The following is a 27,908-nucleotide window of genomic DNA, read 5'->3' as shown; positions in this document are numbered from 1 at the left end:
TCTTTGAAGCAAAGAGTGCTTTTGGCAAAAACAGCCTTTTTTATGCCAACTTTTCCAAGTCGTCTAAAAACAGGGATTTAGGAGATTTGGAGAAAATTTTCAGCATTTTGAGCCTCAACTGTCTTCTGTGAGAGGTGACAGTTTCAAGGGTATGCTTGTTTCAGATTGGAAGTCGGGATTTTTTGAAGTAAAGAGTGGTTTTGATCAAAAACGCCCTTTTTTATGTCCACTTTTCAGGCGATTTGGACTAAATTCTCAGAATTTTGAGCCTCAGCTGTCTGCTATGGACTTTAAAAGTTTCAACGGTCTGCTTGTTCCAGATTCTAGCAAGAGTGCTTTAGGTGAAAACGCTCCAGTTGATGGCAAATTTTCCAAATCGGCAAAAATCAAGGATTAAGGCGATTTCGGCAACATTTTCCACGTTTTAAGTTTTAACTGTCGTCTGTCGACTGTGAAAGGTTCAAGGGTGTGCTTCCTCCAGGTTGGACGTTGAGGTTTTTTGAAGCAAAGAGTGATATAATTTTTGAAGCAAAGAAACTTTTCCAAGTCATGCTTAACTTCGGAAATGAATGTGCTATTTATCACTTTATCCACTCATGTAGAAATCCGGGCGGTACTTTCAATTTTTCCTCAGTTATGAGCAAGAGTCTTGTTTAAGTTATTAAACAAAACAAAAATTATTCAAATTCATTGCAAAATCCGCAATGGAAATTCATTTTGACCATTTTTGCATCGCAGGTCACACTCTTCGGTTTGAATATTTTGTCACTGCTGCATAATTAAACCGAAGTTGTTTTACCCGTTTTAGCTTTAAATTTCAATAACCATACTCTTCGACGTCGGTCTTCCATCCAAATAGTCAAATCAACAAACGCAGTGAATCGATATTAAAGCATATATTTTCGATACAAAAATAGACAGCAATCAACTAAAACACACAATAATAATAAATACAAATATACTATGGCCGGCCATACATATCCACAGAACATACTCTAAATAGACTTTATAGTACACTTAACAGTTTATCATCATCTAAATAATTTCTGATTAATAAGCATCATCAGAATAGTATTTTCTATATGTATAACTATACAGGATATACAGCTGATGCGAGAGTTTACTTGGAATCGGACTGAATAAAATGGCTTTGATGCCCAGAATTTGTGTCCTTCAGGGTAAGCTGAGGCTATTTATTCCGGGTATTATATCTGGAAAGGAAAGCGCTGGCCTCGAGCGAATCTTCGAACTAACTCTAAAACTACTCTGACTAGAGATCATCCACCGAAATGTTTTCAACTTCTTCAAGAAATTGTCAAAATAACCAGCTCAAGATAAATGGCCAGCGTGAAAGCAGACTTCGATAAATCTCAGTTCTGTTAGATAACGATAATTATATTGTCAATTATTGTCGGTCGACATTCTGCGGGGGTTTTGATCAAGAAAATCTCTTTCGTCTCAACGTCACCAGTCCAGAAATTGCTATCACAGAAATAAGGAAAACTTTTCAATGCTCATTTACACTTAAGCGCGCAAATCAATGAATGAAGCAAAGCGACTTTAAGTCGTGGCACCCGGATTTAAAATGTTACAAATGCTCACGTACGAACCGGTCAGAAAGCCCAGAAACCCAATGGTGACTATTACAATATTTTTCCAAAGCATCCAATCGTTACGGGCCATTTTGTCAGGCCAAAATGTGACGATTTCCACCAAAGGAGGAAAAATCATCGCAAGAGCACTACTGCTAAAGGCGCCCACCAAGGAAATGACTGCGCCTAAATTTGGAATAGCGACAGCAAAAATAAAAGTGATAAAAACCAAGGCCGTACGTGTGAAGTACTCGGCATATTGGCGCGTTTTTTCATCTTGGAAATGGTGCTCAATGCTGGGCCAGATTATGTTGAAGGGCACGTAAAACTGCAGACTATAGGAAAGCAAGATCGCCACCGCCATCATCAGGCGCACGGATTGAGCCAAGCTACAAAAGAAAAAACGTCACAGGGGCAATAAACTTCAACCTCGGACCTACATTTCATCTGCGGGCAGCAGCAGCGTAACACTTCCCAAAACTGCTTTATCCCCATACTTCAAGTAGCCGAAGAAGCCCACAGCTGTATAGAGCACAGCCACTACGATCATTCCCCTATTCAACACACCATTCCAACCGCCAAAGTCCTGGGGATTCCTCATGTTGCTCTCTAAAGGCAGCACCTAAGTATCGCCGAGGAATAAGAGGGTTTGAGTAGTTTGAAAATGAAGAACTCTTACCACTCCAATGCCTTCAAAGGCATAAACAGCAGTTCCGAAGTACAACGGCAACTGTCCCCAGCTGGAAAAGGCATTGATTGTAGAGACAGGCGAAAGCCCTTGAAGCATGTAGAAGAACGTGATAATCAGCCCTGTAGACATGACGATTGAGGCGAAAAGAGAGGCAGGCGTCAAGTACTTCAAGCTCTTCACCCAGTTGAGCAGCACCAGCGGCACCATAAGAAACACAAAGTACCTGGAAGTGGATGGTTTGGATATTAGAAATGAAAATAATTGAACCAAGTTGGCAAATTTATTGCAGTTTTGTTTTCTGGAAGAGTTCTAGATGATTAACTGATCAAGCGGCATGCAGAAGCGAGCAATGGAAACAATGTTACACAAAGTAAGTGAAAAGTACACCTCCAAATGAAAGAGTTTCTTCTTTGGGGTTGTTCGTTTTCAACGTGGCCACTCTACGTGTGTTAAACGGTCAGGTGATTTCACTATTCTCTATCCTATGCAGTGTTCTTTGCTTCCTCAATGGTATTGTACCGTAGATGGCCGGGTATCAAACTCTTTCATCAGCTTTTATTCAACTCGGTATCACTTTAAATGCGGAACAGGAACAAACTAACTCCAAAATTACCGTCAACTTCACAAACAATAACAATAACCGACGGAAAACTCGCTCTTCCGACTCACGGGGTTCGACCTCTTCTGCACCCGGTCGCTCCTGTCACTTCACTGACCCCCGTTTGGTTCTCGTCGTCGCTTATATAGTTTCCTCCAGGTAACCCAGACAATTCTCGAAATCTCCAGCACAGGTGCGAAATTTCCCGCTTGTCAGTGTCATATTTGACAGTAAATGGGGCTCCCATTTACTGAAATACCATGAATTTCGATCCCCCCATTCCAAACGTGAGTACCCCAGGCCATTTCCGTTACAGTATATTTGTTAAATTCTTAACCTGGTAAAATGACTGGTGATCGTCCTCTACTCTTTCTCTTAGTATACAGGCTGATTTTGACATTTTGTGTTGCTGACGTTTAGCTTATTTCGTAACTCGTTAAGTTTCCCACAAGCTACTTTTGTCCCCATGATAAATTGTTATTAACTAGGTTTTTTTGCTATGAGCCGTGGAACAAACCGTGCTACCGTCGTAAAGTTGTTCGAATCGGGAAAGTCGCCAGCTAACATCACGAAACTCCTCCGTATTCCAAGAAACATGATCTACAAAACCATTAAACGGTATGAGGAGTGGATCGCAACGGAGGTCAGGCCTCGAAACGGAAGACCGACCACCGCAACGACTCCGGAGAACCTAAACCATACCTAAACAAGCTGAGTCGTCGAATCATGGAAAGTACATAAGAAAACTGGCCAAGGAGGGGGCGGTCAGAAAAACCGGCTGGAAAAGCCTGAAGTTTCGTAGCTGCAAGCTCGGAAGAGGTCATCAATTGGATGAGCGAATAAAGCGAGAATAACTCAAAAATGCGCAGCGACTCCTCGAAAAAAAGTCCATCAGGTCGATTTTATTCACCGACGAAAAGATGTTCACGATTGACCAATCGTCAGAATGACCGTGGATTTCCTCTGAACTTACTTGGTATTGTTCAGAATTTTCTGCTCTTTTAGCTTAAGCAAGAATTTTTAGAAAAAAACCCAAGTTAAGCGACGCCACTTTAAGAAATCCGTTATAGTGTGGGCAGGAATTTCGAAAAAACGGGAAGACGCCGTTGGTGTTCGTCGGGCGTGATGTCAAGATCAACGTCGAAATCTACCAAGAAGGCATTTTGAAGGACGTCGACACTTCAACAGGAATGGGCGCCGGCTCATGCCGCAAGGTCGACCATGGGTTTGTACAAAACCAACGTCTCTTCGTCGAGTCGTTCGAGTCGCCGTCTCAGACAAGACTTTGTGGCTGTCCAACTGGCCCGACTTGAATCCGATGGGCAATTTGGTCGATGGAGTAAAAGGCCTGTAATACCACCGTCGCGTCCCTGAAGCGTTCGCCCCAAACGTCGTGGGACGATGGGGTATGATATTTCATATCAGATCAAATATCAGAAAAAACATTTGCGACCGTCGTCAAAATTTCCGCAAGCGTCTGCAGTAGTGCTCGGAATTTTTTCTATCCAATCTGAAATTCGAATACTCGTTTAGTGGTTTATTCGAATAGCAAAATTATTCGAATACTCGAATATCCAACGAATATTCGAATAACCGAGTTTTCGAGTATTCGAGTTTTGACTAGACATAATTATTCGCTGTTTGAATATTCGAATACTCGAATTATTCGAGTTTGATTCCGAGCCCTAGCCTGAAGTCCTGTGTGTGGGCTGAAGGTGGCTATTTCGAATTGTTATTTATGTGTTTTGTAGAAAATTTGGTTGGCTTTCGAATATGTATAATTTTATTGAATTTTGATGTTTATTAAACAAGTTATGACTAAAAGAATTTGTCTCCGAACTTTTGCGTCACCCCGTATATATTTGTGTAGTTGATAAACAGCGGTTTGTGAGATTCATTTTCAGCTGCTGAATAATAATTCTGCGGACATTCTACGGTATTCCTAGCATTCATCTACAACTGATCATTTATTTTTCTCCTTGTTCTCTGCAGCTTTACAACCCTTGGTGGGTCTTGGTTGACTGCACAATAATTTCCAACCCTTCTATATCTTGCATCAGTTCAGTATCGTATCAGACTTCCGACATTTGATAATGTCTGGTTCGTCATAGAGCTCAGTTAGTTCGTTGTTTGTTCTTAGACGGTTGCTCTGTTCTTGGGTCTCTGCATAGTCCAAAGATTTTACGCAGAACTTTTCGCTCAAAACAATTCTGCTTGCGCTCGTTTTCCGTAGTAATTGTTTAAGTCTCACTCTCGTATCTGACCACTGGTCGTATGACACTTTTATATGTTTTAATTTTTGATCTTCGGGATATAATTTTGCTCATCAAAACTTCTTTTAGAGCGTACATGAATCAAGTGAGGCTGCAGCCTCACTGGATTCTTACCTTGACTTTGTCGGATAACTGTTTTGCTCGTTGATTACCACATACCTAAAACTTGTTACTCTCTCGAAATTGTACTCTCTCATTTTAACGTTTCGCCCTATCCTATCTCTTCTCGTTCTTTTACCAACACATATGTACTTCCGTCTGACTGTCAACTTTATTAATTTTGCCATAATTACGGTGTCTCCAACCACGACTATGTCCTCGGCGAAAGCTAGGACAATCCTTGGGCCATCAATATCACCAAAGAACCCCATGGTTAATTCCGCCGCTGTTATGGCTTTTTCCAAGGCAATGTTAAATAATATAGGGGAGGGAGAATCGCCTTGTTTCAAGTCACTAGACTCGCTCACCAAGACGTCTAGCCAGCATGGTGTTCTATGGCTAAATACCCATTATGAAAAGGCCAGGTATAAAGACTCAAGTACCCCAGGCAAGTCGAAGACTATCTTCAGAATCAGAATTCAGAATCTCGCATCTGGCAAAGAAACCTAACAGATGTAAAAAGAATAAAATCATGTACATCGCAACATACAATGCACTGACATTATTGTCGGAAGAACGGTTAACCGAACTTGAGTGCAAATTGGAAAATATTAAATTGGATATGGTGGGTCTTAGTAATGTTAGAAGACGTCTAGAACATCTCATTTCATCTCATTTCTTTAAACTCCGGACATAGTTTCTATTACGTAGGAGATGACAATAGCTCAGTGGGAGGAACTGGCTTCCTGATAAACAAGTGCACAAAACAAACATTGTGTTTCTGAAGAAAGTATCCAACATGATATACAAGAGTAAGATGCCTTGTCCTCAAACTCAAAAAAACTCGAAACTTAAAAGTTACTAGAAGAAGTTGTTCTCTAATTACAAAACCTGTTCCGAATTCATGTCTTCCTGATTGGCTTCCGCTATAGAAGACTATTTAGTTGCTGACCTTCATGCTTCCATTGCCTAGCCATTGAATTGCTGTTATATCTATTCGGCCTTTTTCTAGTTGTTCCACAGTATACGTGGATATGCCTGGCCTATACCAACTCTGTACATTCCACGTTCCGATATTCATAGTCTTTATACGTTGCGGTTTAGTTTTTCCATTTAAATCAGTCCGGTTCCGATGCGAAATTGCAGTTTTTATATCAGAGGTTTTTTTCGGGACGAGGGTGTCAACCTCGCGCCCAACCTTTATTTGGTCCGCAGAAGCTATTTTATTTCACTCCTACCCTCCATGTGTTACATGGCAAGCATCCCCTATCCGCCACTTGGGGACGTGAATTTGTTAAAACGTTCGACTGCGGTAACCAGTGCCTCCTTCTCGATCTGGCTGTAGTTTCGCCGAGACTTGGTCAGCTTTTTGCTCATATGAAATACTGCTTTCTCGTTTCAATCTCCATATGTTTGGAGCAGGACTCCACCAATACCAGTGTCACAGGCGTCGGCTGCCACTATGAGCTTCTGGCGGGCATCGTAGAAGGCGAGGAGCAACGGTCCAACGAGAATCTTTTTGATGGCCACGAAAGAATCCTTGTGTTGCTACCTCCACTTGAACGGTACGTCTTTGCAGAGTCTTCCAACGGCGATTTGAGTCTGTGGAGCCGATCAACAAACTTTCCATAGTAGTTGATCAGGCCTAGAAGAGCTCGCACGTCCTTTTGGTGGGCAGGTCGGCGTAAGTATTCCAGGGCTTTGATCCTAGCCGGGTCCGCGCTCACTCCTTGATCGCTGACAAGGATTCCGAGGTACTTCACCGAGGGAGTGTAGAACTTGCACTTCTCGTGGAGTCGGAATCCCATTGATAAAGTCGTTTCAGCACTTGATGTAGTCGTTGGTCATGTCCTTCGCGATCTGGAGCCATAATTAGGATGTCGTCGAGGTACACGATCACACTATCGATTCCGGCGAGTCAGGTCTCTAGAGTATGTTGGAAGATGGCCGGATTTGGCTTGAGTCCGAGCACCAGACGATTGTACTGGAACAGTCCTCTGTGTGTAGTGATCGTAATGAGCGGTCGGTATGCTTCATCGAGCAGAGGCTGGTTGTAGGCGTCCGAGAAGTCGAGTTGACTGAACACTTTGTTCCCACTGAACTTTCTACCCCTGAACTGGGGTACTCGTCCGATTGGAGAGCATCGTTAACTCCGGTCGCAAAGTCGGCAGATCTTTCCGGCGGATCTTTTACATTTCCACGGCGTGTAACAACGATTGGAGTGGCTCATTCAGAAGACTGCACTTTAGTCAACGTTCCATTGTTTACGAGGCGATCGATTACTGCGTTCAATGGACTTAGACGGCCAGTGCCACAGGTCGGCAGGGCCGGTGAACTGGGCTTCAAGCGAAGATGAACTTGTGCCTTCGCGTAGGTTCCAATTGGTCGTCCGAAAAGATCTTGATACTTTGCTTGAGGTGCACCGACGGAGACGTAGTTGACCTTGACAGTGTCGTCGTCTTTCCATGCCAAAAATCCAATCTGGTGAGCACCTCTTCACTGAGTGGACGGATGTTCTTCTTGACGACAAGGAGTGTCCCTTGTAGGAGAAGTTTACGTTCCTTACAGTTAAGTTTACAGTTCTTGTAGGCGTGCGTGTCGTGTCTACACCGATTGCACGGCGATCTTGATCTATGGATCTTTTTCCCTTTATCGATTTTCCTACCTTTCCGGTTTGACCTATCTTTCTTGTACGTGACGACATTAATGTCGAGTTCAGTCTCTAGACCTTCCGACGGTGGTGTTCGTAACGCGGTCGGAGTAGGCACGGCACATCTTGCATATCTTGATGAAGTTGACGGTTTTGTTTCCGCCAGGAGGAGTTTGAGCTTGTCCAAGTCCAGGTTGTCAAAGTCGAACAAGTCTCCATCCCAGTTGACCTCATCGAGCACGGTGTCGGTGATCCAGTTCGACGCTTAGGCGATGAGTCTCGAAACGACGTTTGCAAAAGAGTGCGGGTGTCGGAGAACAAAAATTCCAGTTCCTTGACCAAGTCGCTGAACTTCATCTCCGTTGGCTTCTAGGGTGAATTACCGCCGCAAAACTGGCGGTACTCCTGTTCGACCAGCACATTTAACAGGAGTTCGACTTGTTCTACGTCAGTCAAGAACATAGATGCTGAGTTGAAGGTGATTTCGTGCCGTTGATCAAACGTGCAACCTGACGTCGGGTCGTAGGTGAACGTTCTTAGTCGCTTCGCAATGTCGTCGAGCGAAGACTTTGGCGGTGTCCTCCCAGTAGCGTTTCGTAGCTGCTTGAGATCCATAAGAATCGCAGAAATTCTCTCCAGATGAATTTTGTCGATTCGGAGTTCATCGTTCAGGTTCGTAGCAACGCCAATTGATGGGTTTGGAAGCAATAGCCGAATAGTTGAATCAAGAACCGGTCTATTGTTAAACAATCGGTATACAATTTTCGAATTCACTCTAACTCCCTCACTAACTAACTCGCTACGGAGTCTGGCGGAGAATGTTCTCGAACATTACAATAATATCAGTCCTAACCTGGAAGATTCTCGAGCAGCAGATATTTTTTTCTTAACCGTCCACACCAGTCATGGATGATTGCGCCGGCGCGTCTCACTGCCATGTTGCCGCTATGCACATACTTGGTTTTTAACCGCCTGGCCTAATTGTTTCTGGTTAATGTTTGTTTGTGTTTAAGATGCAATCTTATAGCAGAAATAATTGTTATGTTGCATATTTTTCTGATTTTTCACAGGCATGCATATAATTAAAGTAAAGGTCATAGACAACATTTAAATATATCTGTTCATTACTTTATAAAGCAGAAAACAATCAAAAACAAACAAAATCCATGACTATTAAAACTCCAAGAATCCAAATCTTTACTGCGGGAACTAATTGTATAAATCACTAACGATGAAAGTAGCATGAATTTCAGCAACAGCCACTGAACTAAGAACGTTCTAGAATCTACAAGAAACCGTGTTTTTCTGAGGTTATAAATTCGTTCGCAATGGAAGTATCAAAGCGGCAACGCGGCAGTGAGACGCGCAAGCGCAATCAGCCCGGACTGGTGTAGACGGTTAAGAAAAAAATGTATGCTCTCGAGCATCATAATGCATTCCTAACCTAAAATGTTCTAGAATACTCGCTCGGCGGCAGAACTTCTGGACCCAACACCCCAGAGTAGATACATGCTGTATGGTTGAGGCGATAATATCAAATTTTGTTGAGTGTTTTGCCTCAAACTTTTTGTCTTTAAAAAATAACGGACATTCCTTTTTTACTTAACTAAGAAATGTTCGGCTTTTAGAACCGATTAATAAAAACTGCTCTAATTTCATCACCAAGCAATTCTCCTTTCTTTCTAAAAAAAAAAGCAAATGTAGAAAATAATTCAGGCAAACTCAAGGTTTTCAAGAAGGCAAAGACCTAAAAGGACGTTGATTTTTACCAATCATGAATTTGTGTAAATTTTAAACCTGATGATGGCGCTGTTGTCTCGCTGAAACGTAATGAAATAAACGATGTTTCAAAATTTTTACGTCACACTTTCACTGAGACCCAGGAAAGATAGGAATATCATAACAAGTACACGCAGTCAGGAACATAAATCAGAATTTATCAAAAAATATCTAAAAAGGGGTTAATTAATAAATTGTTAAATAAGCCTCAGTGAATGCAAAACTGGAAAAATTCGCTGTCAGAATCCCTTCGTTAATAGTTATTGATTTCCTTTTGAGAAACCCTGCCCTGGGACCAAAGAAGCAAAATATGCGGCCACACAAACAAAGCACTTCAGCATATTCCCAAAAAAATAGTTGTCAGCTAAATCGAAGAACTCACCAATAGACGGGAAGATCCACGAAATAATGCTTGACCACTTCCTGCAGATTAACAGCCACGAAGACATAGTAGACACAACAGAAGCCCATCTGGGTAATGAAGAGAAAGATGTTTAAAATGAACCTGAAACACGCACCCATTTTATTACACATGGTGAGACTTTGCTACTGAGCACTCACTTGGCCACTTTGGCTTTGCGCTGCAAAAATTCCGGCCCAGTCCTGCAGGCAGCCTCCACTACCTCAGCAAAGCTCAGAGAGGGCGTCTGAGTTCTTCGGCACAGCTCTCTTGAGCACTCCACCAACATATGCATACAGTGTGTGCAGATGATACCCATTGTCAATGTCCCAAACAAGCCTATGACCTATAGACGAATTAACTGGTGATATGAAAACGTCTACATGTAAACTAGTTTCTTACCCATCCAGCGTTCCTGAAGGCATCCGGCATAGCTAAGATACCAGTTCCAATATTTCCTTTCAGCAGATGTACCATGGTGTCGAAATTACTGGTTGGATGCTCAATGTTTCGGTTGCCGAGCAAATCATCATCAGCCGCAACATTCTCCATATCCACCACGGAGTTAGTAGGGACCGGGTGTTCCGAGTCGAGTAGCCGCTGCTTTTCTTCACTTTTCATAGAATGAGCCATTTTCGCAGCCATTGAATCCTAAAACAATTCAGTTTACCTTATTGTCTGGTCAATTCTAATGATATTCACGAACAGGCGTTATTGCTTAACGCGATTGGATGCAATTTAATGGGTCATATTTGTCGTTAATGATGATAAAACCTTGATACGTTATTGATTTTGATAATTGGAAAATTCCGATGTTTATCCCGTTTTTAATGTGACCATTCAGTAATTGGTAACATACAGAGTGTACAAATGATGCGGAACATTTTGTCATTTTGCTGGTTGACAAACTTGTTCGCTTTGTATTGTAGTGTGGTTCTTTACATTCGAAAAATATGGACATTCGGAGTCGAATATATAGACAGGATTACATTATTACTTGATATAATTTGTTAGTAAGTTGCACGTAAAAATGGTCCCTGGTTTCTTTCTCGATTACCGTAAGGAGCGGTACTTTATAATTTTTACGAGGTGTCCCATTGGTCTGAAACAGCTTCATTACGCCTCAGCAGTTAGGAATGGGCCAAAATCAAAAATACCGCGATTTCCTTATTTTGTCATCTACATATACTAAAATTATTTTCAAATACACCCGGTGTCCGAGAATAGCATCAGGGACATAAAGTTTCGTTTTCTAAATGGCTCACTCAAACGTTCTCTTCATTTCTGAATTATGCATTAAATTTACTTTCGTTTGGTACCCTACCTCGATTATTTCGACTAATGATTGACCGGCACTGTTAGATTTTTTTTGCGAAAAATTACAAGTACAAAGGGTATTTCGAAAACTAGTTTCTCAGATACAGTTTTTGTGTCTGGAAAGTATCAAATATTAAATGAAGGGTTAACTTTTTATTTTATTTTAGAGAATTTTAATTTTTGTATTTACTATTGCGTAAAACTTTAGGGCTTTTAGGGCGTCGTGTAACATAAATTCTTCCTGAACCTTAACAAAGTTTTGTGTTCCTAATAAATTTAAACTTGAGGAATGTTTTTGTTTGCAGAACAGCCATAGGCGTGCACTGTTTTGTTCTCTGGAAGTGATTAAACATAGTGTTCATTTTCTCGAACAGTCCATATAATATAATAAAAAACTGTGCATTTTAGCAAAAACCCTCAAATAAGCTTTTTGTTCCCAACTGAATGTAGATTGATAAAATAATTTTTGTTGGCAGAAATACCATTGGCATACCATTTTTCTATCCGGAATCGATCAAATCTTAAATATAGCGTCATTTCTTGCGAAAAATCCAGCATTTTTTGTTTGGTATACAACTGTGCATTTTAACAAAAAAAAACTAAAACAGTTTTTTTGTACTCAACTGTTGTTTGAAGACAACAACAACGGTTTTCGCTTCTTTAAACCAAAACTGTGCATTTTAGTGAAAAACCCAAAATAGCTTTTTTGTTCCTAATTGAATTTGGATTGCGAACGTAATTTTCGTTTACAGAACGGTACACCTTTCGTTTACACAGCTATTAGCCTGCTTTGTTTTATGTCTAGAAAAAATCGCAGGTAAATTTTAGAGTCTCCGACAATTCAACGTTTTGATTTTTTTCGCTAAAAACTGTGCGTATCAGCAAAAAAACCGAAAAAAGCTTTTTTGTTCCCAACTGAATTTAGAGTCAAAGAGGAATTTTTGTTTGAAGAATAACCATAGTTGTGGATAGTTTTTCTATCTGGCAAGTATCAACTGCTAAATATAGCGTCAATTTTCTCGGACAATCCAACGGTTTTCATTTTTTTAAACCAAGAAAAAGCTTTTTTTGTGCATTTTAGCAAAAAACCCAACAGAGCTTTTTTAGTTCCCAACTGAGTATAGAATTCGAACATAATTTTCGTTTGCAGAACAGCTATTGGCCTGCTTTGTTTTCTGAGAAAAAAAGCTTTTTTGTTTCCAATTGAATTTAGAATCAAACAGTAATTTTTGTTCGAGGAACAACCACTGTTGTGCATAGTTTTTCTATCTGGAAAGTATCAAGTGTGAAATTCAGCGCTAATTGTTTCGGACAAATCAACGGTTTTAATTTTTTAGTGAAAACTGTGCGTTTCAGCAGAACAACCTGAAACGGCTTTTTCCAATGTCACCAACTGAATTTGGAATTAAAAACTAATTTTTGATTGCAGAACAACTATTGACGTGCACTGTTCTGGTGTCTGGAAATTATTAAATGTTAAATATAGTGTTAATTTTCTCTCCGTTTTTTTTTTCAACAAAAAAACGGTGTCTCACCGAAAAAACTTTTAAATAGCGCTAATTTTCGCAAATTTTTTCATCAATGTTCGTGCATTTTTGCAGAAAAAATTACAAGATGCTTGTAGTTTCCACCTGAATTTGGAATCAGAAAAGAATTTTTGTTTGCCGTAAAGCTAGCACCGTTTCTCTGTTTGGAAAGTATTAAATTCTAAATATGTATAGTGTGAAGTTTCGCGGACAATCCAACGGCTTTTACTTACTTTTGCGAAAACTGTGCATTTGAGGAAAAAACCCAATATACAGGGTGAGTAGATGCATTCCTTGCAGGGGGTGATAGTGCAATTAATTTTGGATATATTTGGTTAATAGACCAGGTTCCGAAAACCATTAGTTTCCGATCTACAGGGTGTAAAATTTTTTATTAAAAAAATGTTATTTATTAATATTTCGACAACCGCATGGACCATTATAATAAAATTTGACAGGCTTAAGCAACTAAAAACAATACACTATTTGCGATAAAAATGTAGTTTCTATCTTTTCCAGTGGCGTGGCTACAGGCACGTCTGTGGATAATTTTAAATAAAAAATGTTACGCCACTGATCTTTCTAAAAATAAATAATATTTGTCAAGTTCCTGTTCAATTGGGAAGAGAAAAGGTCTCTTGACTTTTTTTCTACGCCGCCCCTTTTGCGAGTAACCAAATTAAAATCGATTTATTGTACAGCGTAATCGGGTTTTTATTAAAAAGTTGGCTCTGCACTAGTTTTTGTCACTGATTGACAAAAGTAATAATTGCTGTCATTTCGAGTGTTTGAGTAACTTTAGTTGTCACTTTGTTTTTGCGATTAATGTAATTTCGAGTAAGTTCACATAAGTTGAAAACTTTATTTGTTGAAATGGCTGAGTTTTCCAAAGCTGAATACGCAGATATTCTTTACATTTATGGACTTAAAATACACAGCGACAAAAATAGTGGCGGCTTCCAAATATCCGTTTCTTTGCAAACAACTATCGAAGGGTCAGTGAGTCAAGAAAAGTACAAGGTAGGCAAATTCACGTAGGAGCAAACTGTAAGGGAGTACCTTGATCAGCGTTTTCCTAATCGATGGATGGGTAGAGGACGCCCCATATATGGCCTGCTAGAAGCCCAGATCTAACTCCGTTAGACTTTCACGTATGGAGTAGGATGAAAGAGCTGGTTCATGCCGGAGAAATACATACAAGGGACGAATTAATACAGTGCATTACAGATGCCGCTATTACACATACATTTTCGGCCAGGGTAACCCGGACAGAAATAAGAAGGTAGGTACATGCATGCGTTAGAGAAGGCGGCTTTATTTAAATTTTTTTCCGTATCAAAGCAAGCTTGGTGCTCATTTCAATACTAAGAATAAGTAAAATTTTAATTAACAGGTAAATTAATCTAATAGGTAAAAGACAAATAAAGAAACTCTAAGACTGATGTCAACTGCGGCTAGTAATACTTTTTGTAATAAAATTGATATAATCTAACTGCGCAATTTTTGTGCTACTACTGTCTTTATACTAACTACAACCCGAGTACGCTATGCATTAAATCGATTTTAATTTGTTTACTCGCAATCGGGACGGCGTAGAAAAAAAGTCAAAAGACCTTTTCTCTTTCCGATTGAACAGGAACTTGACAAATATTATTTAATTTTATAAAAATCAGTGGCGTAACATTTTTCTAGTTAAAATTATCTACAGACGTGCCTGTACCCACGCCACTGGAAAAGATAGAAACAACATTTTCATCACAAAACGTGTATTGTTCTTAGTTGACTAAGCCTGTCAAATTTCAATATAATATTCCAAGCGAATTCCGAAATATTAATAAATAACATTTTTTTATTAAAACTTTAACACCCTGTCGATTGGAAACTAATGGTTTTCGGAACCTGGTCTATTAACAAAATGTATCCAAATTTACTTGCACTATCACCCCCTGCAAGGAATGCATCTACTTACCAAACACCCTGTATATTTTTGGTTCCGAACTGAACGTTGCATTTGCAGATAATTTTTATATGCAAAAAGCAATGTCGTGCTCCGTTTCTCTGTCAAAAAAATGTTAAATGTTAAAGATTTAAGTTTGTCGGTAAATCCAATGGTTTTCATTTTTTCAGTCTAAAGCTATGCATTTTATCCAAAAAAATCAAATGAGCATTTTTGTTCCGAACTGAATGCAGAATTTTCCTCAATGCCAATTAGTTTCGTTTACAAAAAAATCATTGGTGTGCAGAGTATTAAGTATTTCAGATAATCCTATTTTTTTTCAGCAACTGTGCATTTCATCAAAAAAAACTCTTTAAAGTTTTTTCTTCCCAATTAAATGCAAAATTCGGAAGTAATATTTGTTTGCAGAACAGCCATTGGCGTGCTCCGTTTTTCTGTTTGGAAAGTATCAAATGTTAAATATATCGTCCGTGTTCTCATACAATCCAACGGTTCTAACTTTTTAAATAAAAAGCTGTGCATTTTAACGGTTTTTGTTCCCAACTAAAAGTAGAATAATAGAGTAGTTTTTAGTCCAGAACAACCACTGCCGCGCACTGTTCCTGGGTATGGAAATTATCAAATGTTAAATTGGGCGTTAATTTTCTCCGACAATCCAACGGTTTTCAGTTGTTTGCTCAAAAACATCCTTAAAGGGCTGTTCTGTTTCCAACTGCATGTGTTTAAAATTAAAAGGTAGTAACAAACCCCACATGCAAAACCTTCTTCGAAAAGGTTTCAAGAAGGCAAAGAGCTAAAAGAACGTTAATATTTACCAATAATGAGTTTGTGTAAATTTAAGAAAAACCCTAAGTTTCCAAATTCCAAATGAAATCTAAAGTTGAGGAATATTTTGAAAACAACTATTGGAGTTCTCTAGAAATGATGACATTTTCTCGGACAATCCAACGGTTTTAATTGTTTGAATCAAAAACAGTGCATTTCAGCAAAAACCCTCAAATAGTTACAATCGCCTTATCACTAAGACTGCATTTCAGCCAGACGCAATTCAGCATCTTAGTGTCTATTGTTTAAGATTGTTTTCCTTAACATGCAAGCCCAAGATTATATTCATTCTCATCCTGTACTCGCTTCAATAAAGTCGTTTTTTAAAAACACGTTTGTTCGAGACCACATAGTAACTAAATGACCTTTTTGTTCCCAACTGCATATAGATATATAAAATAATTTTTTTATCATCTATCAAATTAATAAATGTGGAAACTATAGCGTTATTTTGTCGGAGAATTCAATATTTTGCATTTTTTGATCTACAACTGTGCATTTCAGCAACAACCCAAAACAGTTTTTTGTTCTCAAGAGCTTATTGAATTAAAAATACTCATTGATTGTAAACAAACCATCGGCGTGAAAAGGTTTTTCGTCTGGAAAGTATCACTTGTTAAATTCAGCAGTAATTCCCTCGAATATTCTAATGGTTTCGTTTTTTTTTACTTAACAATTGTGAGTTTAGCAGAAAAACCCAAAAGATATTTTTCGCTTCAAACGCAATTTAGAATTAGAAAGTAAGTGGTGGACCTAGTTTTTCTGCCTGGAAAGTATCAGATGTAAAATTTAGGAATAATTTGCTAGATCAATCCAACGGTTTTAAGTTGTTTAGTCAAAAACTGTGCGTTTCAGCACAAAAACCAAAAAAAAATACTTCCGTTCCCCACTGAATGTAGAATTAAGGGCCGTTTGCACCGTTTTATATTAAAGCCAAGCTTACATAAACCAACCTTAAAAATTAAGCTTTAAAGTAAACGGCTTGCACCGTACCAATCTGTTGTTGGCTCTGTTAAGCCGGTGTCAAGGAGATCTGTTTGTCATATGTGGAATTATGACCGTTTGCTGCCATGATACAACATGTATTCATTCTATCTATTAGACATTAGAATTTTTTCGATTGAGCAGATAGATCGAGGGATTAACCTCAGTTTAGAACCCGTTTAAGACAAGATTCCTAAATTGTACAATTTAGGAACCTTGCGTTTAGAGTGTTTTCCAACCCAACGTTCATATTTTAAAAACCTTTGGTTTTTAACAGTTTTTTATTAAAATTTTTTATATAGTTATTGAAATTTTATTTTGTACTGATATGACGCAAATTTTCGAAATAATTAATGAATTGTTGTAGTGTAGTGTTGCGGTGATTTTGAAGATTATTTCTGGTTTCATTTTGCAATTGACCAATATCACTTAAATAATCCAATTCATTTATATTTGTGGTGGTTTTGTAGAACCCAAATATTGTTTTTTTTTTACAAACTGCTTGTTGGGTATTTCGCCTCAAAAAATTAATTTGATTTTATAATAATAATCACATAACTGACAATTTGCACAGACGAATTATCAGAGCGAATTTTCAGATACTGTATTATCCTACTATTGTTACACAAGTTATACCATACAACTCTTTTTTAGGTTCTTTTGATAACGATGGCAGAAAATAGCTATCGAAATGTCAAGGTAATTGTTTCAAATTAATTTCTTTACTAATTGGAATTTTCTCTTACATCTTGAGCGTAAGTGTGTCGCAGGATACCCTCTAGGTGATAGTTCTTGATTACGTTTTGATAAATAATTCGTTCTTATTGCGAAATAGGAGCACTATTTATCAATCTGTAATAAAAGACCTGAGAAAATTCTGTCTTTTGAAAAATTATCTCAGTCTCAAAAATTTTTGAGGCGAAGTACCCAACAAACAGTTTATAAAAAAAATGAATCCGCCTCAACAATATAGAACTTATCTACAACTTGATTATTTCTGTTATATATCGTCTTTGGAAATCGAAATTCGATTATTTTTGTTTATTACCGTAATTTTCAATTTTGTTAACCATCGCCACATGTATGAAGAAGGAAAACGAAGGTTAGAATTGACGGCTTAACACCATAAGCCACCAAAGTTGACGGCTTAATTTAAGCCGAGCTTTGAATGCTGTAAGCCTGGTTTATAATGGGGTGCAAACCAATTTTATTTTAGCTTAAGAGCTTAATGGCAAAGCCAAGCTTATTTTCAACGGTGCAAACGGGCCCAAGAGTAATTTTTTTTTAAACAATTGGCGTACACTGTTTTGCTGAGGCGGAAATTATCAAATTTAGTTTTCTCGGACAATCTGACTGTTTTCATTTTTTCAATCGGCAAAAAACTGAAATGAGCTGTTTTGTTCCCAACTGAATGTAAATAGAACTAGTAAGTAATAAGTACTTCCAAAGCAGCTTTTGATGTATCAGGAAATTTTCAAACGTTTAATTCAAATTTAGCGTGCATTTTCTCGTACAACAGTTTTTATTTTCTTATCTAAAGTTCTGCCTGCAACCAAGCCAAACGGGCTTTTTGGTTCCCAACTTAAAGTGGAATTGAAGCAAAATTTTCGCTGTAGAAAAACCATTAGCGTCCATCGGTTGTAACTTTTGATAATTAGGAACCTGTTGCTTTCGCCGGCTAATAGAGGAATACATGAGCTTTTTACCGTTTTTATGTCCAGAAAGTATCAAATGGTAAATAAAGCGTTAATTTTCTCGGATAATTCTGCAATTTTCATTGTTTTTACTAAAATCTGTGCTGTTCAACAAAACACTCGAAATGAGTTTTCATTCCCACATGCTATAAAATGAATTAGCTGTAAAATTTAGCGTAAATTTTCTCATACAATCCGATGGTTTTTATTTTTTAATCAACAATTGTGAATTTTAGCCAAAATCACAAAAGATCGTTTTGTTCCCAACTTCGCGTAGAATTAGAAAATATTTTTGCATAAAATGCATAAGTGTGCACCCTTTGCCTGTAAAATATCGTTTGCTCAAAATAGATGAAAATGACCGACAATGGGGTAGATAATAATTGCAGATTTAATGCCTAATTCAGAAATGATGATCAAACTTGATCTGTGTTTATTTTTTGTCTGAACTGTTTAGACGTGATGAAGCTTTTTACACTACTAGAACACTCTGTATACAGTCAAAAAACATTGAATTACGTGCCTTTGTGACAATTGAGTAAATTTTCAAATTAACGGAATGAAAAGGTTTAATTGTCCCAAGCTTGATACACCCTGTAAAAATCCAGGGCACAGTAAGACGTAAAGACTAAATTTAAATTTGAAACTCAATAAAGTGGATTTAGCGACAATCTAGACTGTTTTATTGCAGGTGATCTGATAGATGACCTCTGCATAACTGAGGCTGCTTCAAACCGGTAATAAAGCGTATGCATGCAATAACCGTCAAGTCTGTGATGTTTGCGAGTGTTACACATCTTTTGTTTATATAGAATTACAACAACATTATTAATAAGCTCGATACTGATAATGAGGAATGTTTGTTACCGAAGCGGGAATGGAAAAATTCGAATTATTCAGCGAATCGATGATGAGGGTCTTTAAACATGCAGCCGCAACAAAGACTGACAATGGGGAATTTTCCATTCAATTACAAGATTCTATAGGAAACAGCCAGTTGCGTTAATTACAGAAGTTACGTTGACCAGGAAATTATCAAAATACTTACAAACGAGTTGTTGAGGGAGCCATAAAACTGTCTCGTTTTTTCCATTTTTTCCGGCACTAGCTTCCTGACACCGATTTGCTAACAAAAAAAACACTGTCCGTCCGTCGTTAGTGTAGGAATTGATTAGTGTTAAGCGCCGCTGGATATTTAGCTGCACGAAGAAACGTCGTCTACGCTCCCCACCGATTTTTGAGTAATCTACACACTGCTCGAGAATTGAATTGATGTTATGATGATCGTGATAACTGTTTTTGGAAAATTACTCCAAAAAAGGCTCAGCTGTTCATATACCGCATATCACGCAGAATATAAAAACCCCATAATTGCCGTTTGGTTCCTTCGTTTTGCTTGATTATTGCATGTGCTCTTTTGGGTCAAACTTGAAATGACAAAATCGAAATTTAAATTTCCGTTACTTAAGAAACATGGGGAAAATTAAAAAACTGTCAATTTCAAAGGACGATACTTTTTCCTAATTAGAAGAGATACAGGAAAATGCTTTATGCAAAAGTGCCCTTAGAATCATTGTTGAATAATTGGCCAATAATATTGGAATAATAATTTTCATCTGAGCAGAAGGTATTTTAAATTATCTTTCGAAAATATGACACATTGTGAGTGATTTTGGTTTCCTCAGAAATGGACTTGTCTTCACTCTGGAATGAGCCCAATAAACGACCAACTTTGAAATTTTAAACAGTGGAAAAAAGCGCAGATTTTGGGCTTAAACAGGCAGTTTTCAAATGCGGAAATTGGTTTTTTGAAACCCACTACTCTCTTCATCGCAGGGCGAGCCAATATGACATTACATCGAACCGAAGAAAGCGTAGATTTCGGGCTCGCAGACGCAGTTTTCAGATGGCGAAAGTTTGTAAAAGCCCTGGAACTACAAGCGAATGATACCGCAGCGTTCGATTATTGAAATCACACTCTTCCTCTTAGAACTTTTAAATGCCAGAAGTGCGAAAAATCGTCGGAAGTACGGCAGAATTACACCGGAAAAGCTAGTTTTTTAAAACCTGCCACACTTTTCTTTCCGAACGAGTCCAATCAAGAGCGGCATTGGAAATTTTAAAACAACCTGAGAAGGCGTAGATTTCAGGATTTCAAATGCCGCGTTCAGGTGCCCGAAGTTTGTAAAGGCGCTGGATCTACAGCCATATTACACAGGGAAAAATGCTGTCTTCCCTAACAATCCCTATCAAAGGTCGATTTAAAAATTAAAAAAAAACTGAATTAAGCGGGGTTTTAGTCCTTCAAATGCAGTTTTCGGACGCCGAAAGTTTGAATCAAAATATTCCACATTCTTCACCTCGCAACGACCCGAACAAATCGATGGCTTTCAAAATCATCAAACACTTATAAAACAAGAGCAAATTAATCATAGACTTTGGGCTTTCAGATACCAGAAGTTTGTAAAAGAGCTGAAACTACATGGAAATGATATCGGAAAAATTTTTTTTTTTAAACCTTTTCAAAAATTTACACTGTTCCTATCAGACCAGGCCTAGTTAAAGCCCGATTTTTAAATATAAAAAAGGTGAAAAAGGCGTAAATTTGGAGTCATCAGATGCCGAAAGATGTTCGTAAAAGCCTTGAAACTAGGGCCGAATTTCACTGCAAAATTTAGTTTTTTGAAAGACGCCACCCTTTTTCAACCATTTTGTTGATTTTTCTATTTCAGATCCATGTTTCAATTACAATCCATGCCATTCCAGAAGTTTGTAAGAGCGCTAGAACTACAGACAAAAAAGTTGTTTGTTGAGTTTACGCGAAAGATTTCGCTATTTCGAACCTTCCACACACTCTTCACCCAAGAATGAACCCAGTTAAGAGCAGATATTAAAATGTTCGAAAAGCGAGCAAAGCAGAGATTTCAAGCTTTCAGACGCAGCTTTCAGATACCGGAAGTTTGTATAGATGTTGAAACTACGGTCTAACTTTATTGGAGAATTTCACCGGATTTTTTTAGACTCCACGTTCTTCTTTTCAGAACAATCCTATTCAAAGGCTGACGTTGAAATTAGAAGAAAAATAGGAAAAACCGTAGAATTCAAGCTTTCAGACTCGGCTTTCAGATGACGCAAGTTTGTAAAAGCAATGGAACTACGGTCGAAGTTTATCGAAAAAGTTGGTGATTTTCAAATTGCAAAAAAGAAAAAAAAAATAGGAAAAATTTGTTTGTTTCAACCTTTCACACTCTCCCCTTCAGAAGAGTACTAATCAAAGGTCGATTTTAAATAAAAAAAAAACGGAAGTTTATAAAAGCTCAGGAACCACGAGCGAATGATCCCGGAAAAGTTCCCAACTCAAACCCGTCAAAACAAGCCTAATCAAAGGGCGATTTTAAAATACGTATTTAAAAAACTGAAACGAGCGTAGATTTCAGGCTTTTAAGTGCAGCTTCCAGACGCCGGAAGTTTGTAAAAGCGCTAGCACTAAAACCCTCCACACTCGTCCCTTCAGAAGAACACTATAAAAAAAAACGAAAAAGTGTGGATTTCGAGCGTTCAGATGCAGCTTTCAGAAATTGCAAGTTCATATAGACCTTGGAACTTCGGTCGAATTTCACCGGAGGAGTTCATTTCTTGAAACCTTCCAGGTTCTGCACCGGGCAAATCGATGATTTTTAAATTACATAAATGCGACTAAATCATGGATTTTGGGATGTCAGAGGCAGCTTTGGGATGCCGGAAGTTTCTGAAGGCGCAAATATTACGAGCGAATGATACCGGAACTACAGAAATAATAAGATTTTAGACTTTCAGACGACGCACATTTCAAATGCAATCTACGCCATTCCAGAGATTTGCAAAAGCGCTGGAACTACAGGCTGAAAAATATCGGGAAAAATTGTTTGTTGCAACCCTTCACACCCTTCCCTTCAGAAGAAGACTAATCAAAGTCCGATGGTGAAATTAAATGACAAAAAAGCGTGGATTTGGGGCGTTCAGACGCAGCATACAGGTACCGGAAGTTTGTGAAAGCGTTAGAACTATGATCGAATTTCACAGCAAAAATAATTTTTTTCGAAACCGCCCACGTTCTGCATCTGGCAATGATTGGAATAAGCGATGGTCGCAAAATTACAAGAAGAAGAAATTATAGATTTTGGTCTTTCCGACGCGGCTTTCTGAAAACTGCGGTAACTCCAGGTAAATAATATAGGAGAAGTTTGTGGTTGCAACCCTCCACACTCTTTTCTACAGAACAAGCCTGATTAAAAGCCAATTGTTTAATTATTAAACAAATAAAAAAAGTGTATATTTCTGAGGTTCAGATGCAGCTTTCGAATGCCGAAAGGTTATAAAAGCGCAGGAGCCACGAGCCCCTCCCGGAAAAGTTCCAAACCCAAACCCTCCACACTCGCCCCTTCCGAAGAATCCTAATCAAAGGCCGATTTTTAAATATAAACAAAAACTGAAAAAGCCTACATTTCAGGCATTTAAGTGCAGCTTCCAGGGCCGGAAGTTTGTAAAAGCGCTAGCATTACAATCGAATGATGTCGTAGACATTGGTTTGTTGCAACCCTCTACACTCTCGTGTTCAGCAGAAGGCTAATGAAGGATTGATTTTAAAATAAAAAAAGCAGAAAAAGAACGTAGATTTCGGGCTTTCAGACGCAGCTTACTGATGCCGGAAGTTTGTAAAAGTATTAGAACCACGGCCGAATTTGACTGAAAAAGTCTATTTTTTGAAACCCTCCACATTGTTCACCTGACAACGACAAATTCAAATAAAGCGATGATTTTCAAACAAAAATTATTATTAGCGAAGAAAGAAGAGAAGAAAAAGAAAAAGCGGTGGTACTACAACCTCCAGACTCTTCCCTTCAGAAAAACACTAATCAAAAATCGATTTTTTTGAAATTTGAAAAAAAAAAAAACGTCCAAATGCCACCAGAGCAGTTTGTTTTTCAAAATCTTCCACATTCTTCAACTTGCAACAAGCCGAACAAATCGATGGCCGTGAAAATAATCGAATACTTATAACACAAAACAAAACATAGACTTTGGGCTTTCAGATGCCAGAAGTTTGTAAAAGCGCTGAAACTTCCCGTTTCACGCTATTCCTATCGGAAAAACCCTATTCCTATCAGACCAGGCCTAATAAGTCCGATTTTTAAACACAAAAAAGTTTAAAAAAAGCGTATATTTGGAATCATCAGATGCCGAAAGTTCGTAAAAGCCTTGGAACTACGGCCGAATTTCACTGGAAAACTTTGAAAGGCGCCACGTTCCTCCCTTTGCAACGATTGCACTGATTTTGGGATATCAGATCCATGTTTCAAATACAATCCATGTCATTCCAGAAGTTTGCAAACGAGCTGGAATCACAGGCGGAAAATTGTCGGAAAAATTTGTTTGTTGAATTTACGCGGAAGAGTTCAGAGACTAATCAAAGTCCGATTGAAAAATAAAAAAACGGCAAAAAGCATGGATTTGGGCCGTTCAGATGCAGCTTACAGATACCGGAAGTATGTAAAAGCGTTAGAACTACGTTCGAATTTCACAGAAGAAGTAAATTTTTTTGAAACCGTCGAGGTTATGCATCTGGCTGCGATTGCAATAATGCGATGATTCTCAAATTACAAAAAGCGAAGAAATTATAGATTTTGGTCTTTCCGGCGCGGCATTTAAATGATAAAAAATTGTAAAAGCGCTGAAACTCCAGGTAAATAATAAAGGGAAAGTTTGTTTTTGAAACTATCCAAACTCTTCTCTACAGAACAAGCCTTATCAAATGCCGATTTTTAATTATTAAACAAATAAAAAAAGTCTATATTTCGGACGTTCAGATGCAGCTTTCGAATGGCGGAAGTTTGTAAAACCACAGGAACTACGAGCGAATGATTCCGGAAAAATTCCCAACCCAAACGCTCCACACTTCCCTTCAAAACAAGCCTAATCAAAGGGCGATTTTAAAATATTAAAAAAACCCAAAAAAAGCGTGGATTCCAAGCTGACTTTCAAAAAGCTGAAGAACGCTGAAGAAAAGCTGAAGCTCAAACGCAGCTTTCGCATTCCGGAAGCTTGTAAAAGCGGTGGAACTACGGCCTAATTTCACCAAAAAAGTTTGATTTTCAAAACCTTCCGCATTCTTCAGCTGGCAGCGAGCCAAATAAATCGATGACTATGAAAATCATCGATTACTTATAACAAAAAAGTAGAAAAAATTGTAGACTTTTGGAAACCATAGGCGAATGATATCGAGAAAATTATTTTTTTTGAACCCGTCCACACTATTCGCTACAGAAGAAGGCTAATCAAAGGGCGATTTTGAGATGAAAAAAAAACAGAAAAAAAAAACGTAGATTTCGGGCTTTCAGGCGTAGCTTACAAATTCCGGGTCTTTGTAAAAGCGTTACAACTTTTTGACACCGTCCACGTTATTTTCCTTGCAACGAACCGAATGAAGCGATGGATTTCAAATTGCGAAAAAAACGAAAAAATCCTAGATTTTGGCCTTTCAGGAGCGTTAAAGTTTGTAATTTGTTTTTAAACCCTCTATATTCTTCACCTTAAACTGACCCCAGTAAAGTGATGATTTGGAAGTAACAAAAAGCCGAAGAAAGGGAAGGTTTCGCGTCCTCATTCGCAGTTTTGAGACGCCGAAAATTTGTTAAAACGCGGACACGCGGTCGAATTACAGCCGGAACGTTCGTTATTTCAAGCCCTTCTCAATCTTCATGTCAGAATCAGCCCAATTAAATGCCGATTGTAAAATTTCGAAAACCTAAAGAAAGCTGGTTTTGGGATTTCAGGTGCAGCTGATGCCGAACAAATTTTTGACAAACGAAGGGCAGGAGCTACGGCCACATTCACACCGGAAAAGTTCGTTATTTCAAACCTTCCACAATTTTCACCTTAGAATGAGCCGAATTAAGGGCCTATGAAATAAAATATCAAAAAACTGAATAAATCGGAGTCTTTGGGCTTTTTGAAGCTTGAAAAAAGTTGGAACTTTGGCCGATTGATTCCGGGAAAGTTCGTATTTTTAAATCCTATGCGCTCTTCACTTTGGCACGAGCTCAATGAAGGGCCGATTGTTACATTTTAAGAATCGGATCAAAGAGGAGATTTAGCGCGGAACTTTCAAACATAGTTTCCAAATGCCGAAAGCTTCTAAAGACAAACTTTTTTCGTAACCGAGAAAGGGTGTCGTCGGTCGGGCGAACAACAAAATACGTTTCATACCGGACCCTGTACATTTATGCGAAAAACTTTATTCATTTAGCAACAAATATAAATAAACGTTTGCATAAACCAAGCGAGCGAAAATTGAACAATTCTAAACGATTGTTTGACTCCAGCTGCTGAAATAAAATAAATATTCTACTCCCTACAATAACAACATTAAATCAAGCTGCACGATTAGGCTCTGTAGAGATAGGAGCCGACTAGATTCTCCAAAACCAGACAAAGCCTCATGCAATTTTATTGCTGAATTTCTGCAGGAAATTCCAGCAAATGTCACTTGCGTTCTAAGACTACCTAAGCTTAAACATTCACATGCTATTCACTGGTTTAAGCAAGCATTCATATATACATTCATAAATACATTCACTGGTTTAAGCAAGCACCAAATCCATAGTTCGCAAATTATGATAAGACTTCAAATGCCGACCAGTCTATCTGAAAACTATCTCGAATTGTCGCCAAAATACATCGTTAAATGTCCGTTAATCTGGAGAGCTAGAGTTTACAAACATTTGAATACCGTTAAAACATCAATACAATAAATTGTCAATAAAGAAGACACAATAAGTAAATGGAAACAACAGGAAAATTTGGAAGTTATTCAGAAAATAAGAAATTTTTGACGGTGCCACGACCAGTTTCGGACCTATAGCCCTCATCAGCTGGGCGGCCTGTTCTTGTTTCACGAACCAGAATAATTGTTGATCAACTAGTATCGATCGAAATTAGTAAATTTCATGCACTTGATACTATTGTTTCATCCATCCACAGTTCAGGATTATCAAGGATTTTAGGCACGTTTGACTCTTTTTTGTTTAACACAAACTTCTTTGGCTGCGACTGTTGGGCTAATAATAATGACTTATCACAGCCAGTTATCTCGGCCATGAGATAATTTTGGAGGTTGTTGAATCGCACGTTTCAACATTCACAAATTATATAAAACCAAACAAAAAATATTTACTATGCCTAATTGATTCGGATGAATCTTTCGCAATTAATGAGGTCAAGTATTCGGAGACTGATTGCAGATCAAAGCCACTAAAGCAGGAGTTTTCGCTTTACGAAATATGCGAAAAACACTAAGCTGTTGCATGTACAAAAATACGTACATTGAGCGAAGACGCAGTGGCCACTTCTTCCATTTCTGTGCCGATTTCTGCAGGAAAAACGTATTTAGTAAAGGCCAGTTAGACCAAAGCAATAAAGTGACCCCAATTTCCACGTTGCCCCAGTTTAAGCGGCTACAACATTGAATGAAACTTACAAAGTCTACAGCCAGCAGGTGAACCCTAAACCCCGAAGGGACTCCAATCCATATCTTATTTGGAAAAATGAACCAGTGCAGTTTGATTCAGTGGGAAAAACAACGATGGATATATGAACTGCGGATGGCTTTGCACAGACGCCTTGGCACCTAAACAGGACTGTATTCACAGTTTCTCTAATGCAGATTAGACTGGCCAAAAATCAATATTGTTACACGAACAACAGCTGGAAAACGGCGCTTTGAAAAGTATGAAGGAGTCGAGAAGAGGAGAAAGGGCACTTAGATGAAAAAGGAGACTGAGACATAAGGTATGGAAAACAGAAGACTTAGAAGAAGAAGGCACTTAGAAGATAAATAAGGTTCTAAGAACGGGATAGAAGATATTAAGAGCGAAGAGATTAGAAAAAAGGCGGACACGACAGAAGGTATCAAGAACAAGAGAGACGGCGCTTAGAAAAGGAAGAAAGTTGAGAAAGAATATGTTAAGGAAATAAGGCAAGAAGGGAAAGTAGAACAACAACAAAGGCAGGGAAAACTGGAAAGAAAATAACTGTTAGAGGAAGGCACCAAGAGACTTGAATAATGAAGAAAGTAGTGGAGACTGGTACAAATAGTTAGCCAGATAGTTCTCGAACTGGAAAAGGAATTTCTAGATCGAACCGAAGATGGTTCTAGTTATGTGGAAAGTTCCTTTTTTTAGCACTCCGCCTAATTACGCTGGAACTTCGACTTTTTAACTTATTCCGTTTATAGTAAACAGTACGAGCTCAGATGCAATTGGAAACTTGCACAAAAATTAAATTTGAAAAATATTACTCGCAAACGTAACTTAATACTATTAAAAACACTACAGTTTACCAAAAAAACTAACTTTCTATTTCTATGTAATTAAAAACTGTATAATTCAAATAACTCTTGTAACGCGCTGTCATTGGCTGGGACCAGTTGTGACGTCAAGTAGCTAGTCGGCCGTGGCGGCTGCAATCCGGAGCATGTAAACATATA

General features: G+C 38.4%; 1 protein-coding gene across 4 annotated transcripts; it reads right to left on the bottom strand.

Moving 5' to 3' along the window:
• Positions 1-881: 881 nt before the first annotated feature.
• Positions 882-27,002, bottom strand: LOC109537717 (proton-coupled amino acid transporter-like protein pathetic). 4 transcript variants are annotated; one of them, XM_019904573.2, is made up of 8 exons: positions 26,901-27,002; positions 26,746-26,792; positions 10,485-10,733; positions 10,244-10,428; positions 10,065-10,187; positions 2,272-2,506; positions 2,033-2,214; positions 882-1,981 (listed from the first exon to the last, which is right to left on the bottom strand). In XM_019904573.2, exons 2-8 carry the CDS (start codon positions 26,776-26,778, stop codon positions 1,561-1,563), a joined length of 1,428 nt encoding a protein of 475 aa, XP_019760132.2. In that variant the 5' UTR covers positions 26,779-26,792; positions 26,901-27,002; the 3' UTR covers positions 882-1,560. The 4 variants fall into 4 exon arrangements, with proteins under 4 accessions (XP_019760132.2, XP_019760135.1, XP_019760131.1 ...); XM_019904576.2 differs by lacking the exon at positions 26,746-26,792 and having other exon boundaries at positions 26,901-26,999; XM_019904572.2 differs by lacking the exons at positions 26,746-26,792; positions 26,901-27,002 and adding an exon at positions 19,434-19,708.
• Between the last annotated feature and the right edge of the window lie 906 nt (positions 27,003-27,908).

This window comes from Dendroctonus ponderosae, unplaced genomic scaffold, assembly GCF_020466585.1.
Source record: "Dendroctonus ponderosae isolate FM_Combo_2020 unplaced genomic scaffold, Dpon_F_20191213v2 Dpon_F_20191213_1, whole genome shotgun sequence".
NCBI classification, from domain to species: Eukaryota; Metazoa; Arthropoda; class Insecta; order Coleoptera; family Curculionidae; genus Dendroctonus; species Dendroctonus ponderosae.
The sequence above is the reverse complement of the archived record's forward strand: the minus strand, read 5'-3'. Positions and strand labels throughout refer to the sequence as shown.

Excerpts from the sequence above, each read along its gene's own strand:
- LOC109537717 (XM_019904572.2), bottom strand. The coding sequence starts at position 19,478 with ATGGAAAAAACGAGACAGTTTTATGGCTCCCTCAACAACTCGTTT. Across the intron at positions 10,188-10,243 it reads CGCAAAGCCAAAGTGGCCAA|GTTCATTTTAAACATCTTTC; the intron begins GTGAGTGCTCAG and ends TGCGTGTTTCAG. Across the intron at positions 1,982-2,032 it reads CTGCTGCCCGCAGATGAAAT|CTTGGCTCAATCCGTGCGCC; the intron begins GTAGGTCCGAGG and ends TTTCTTTTGTAG.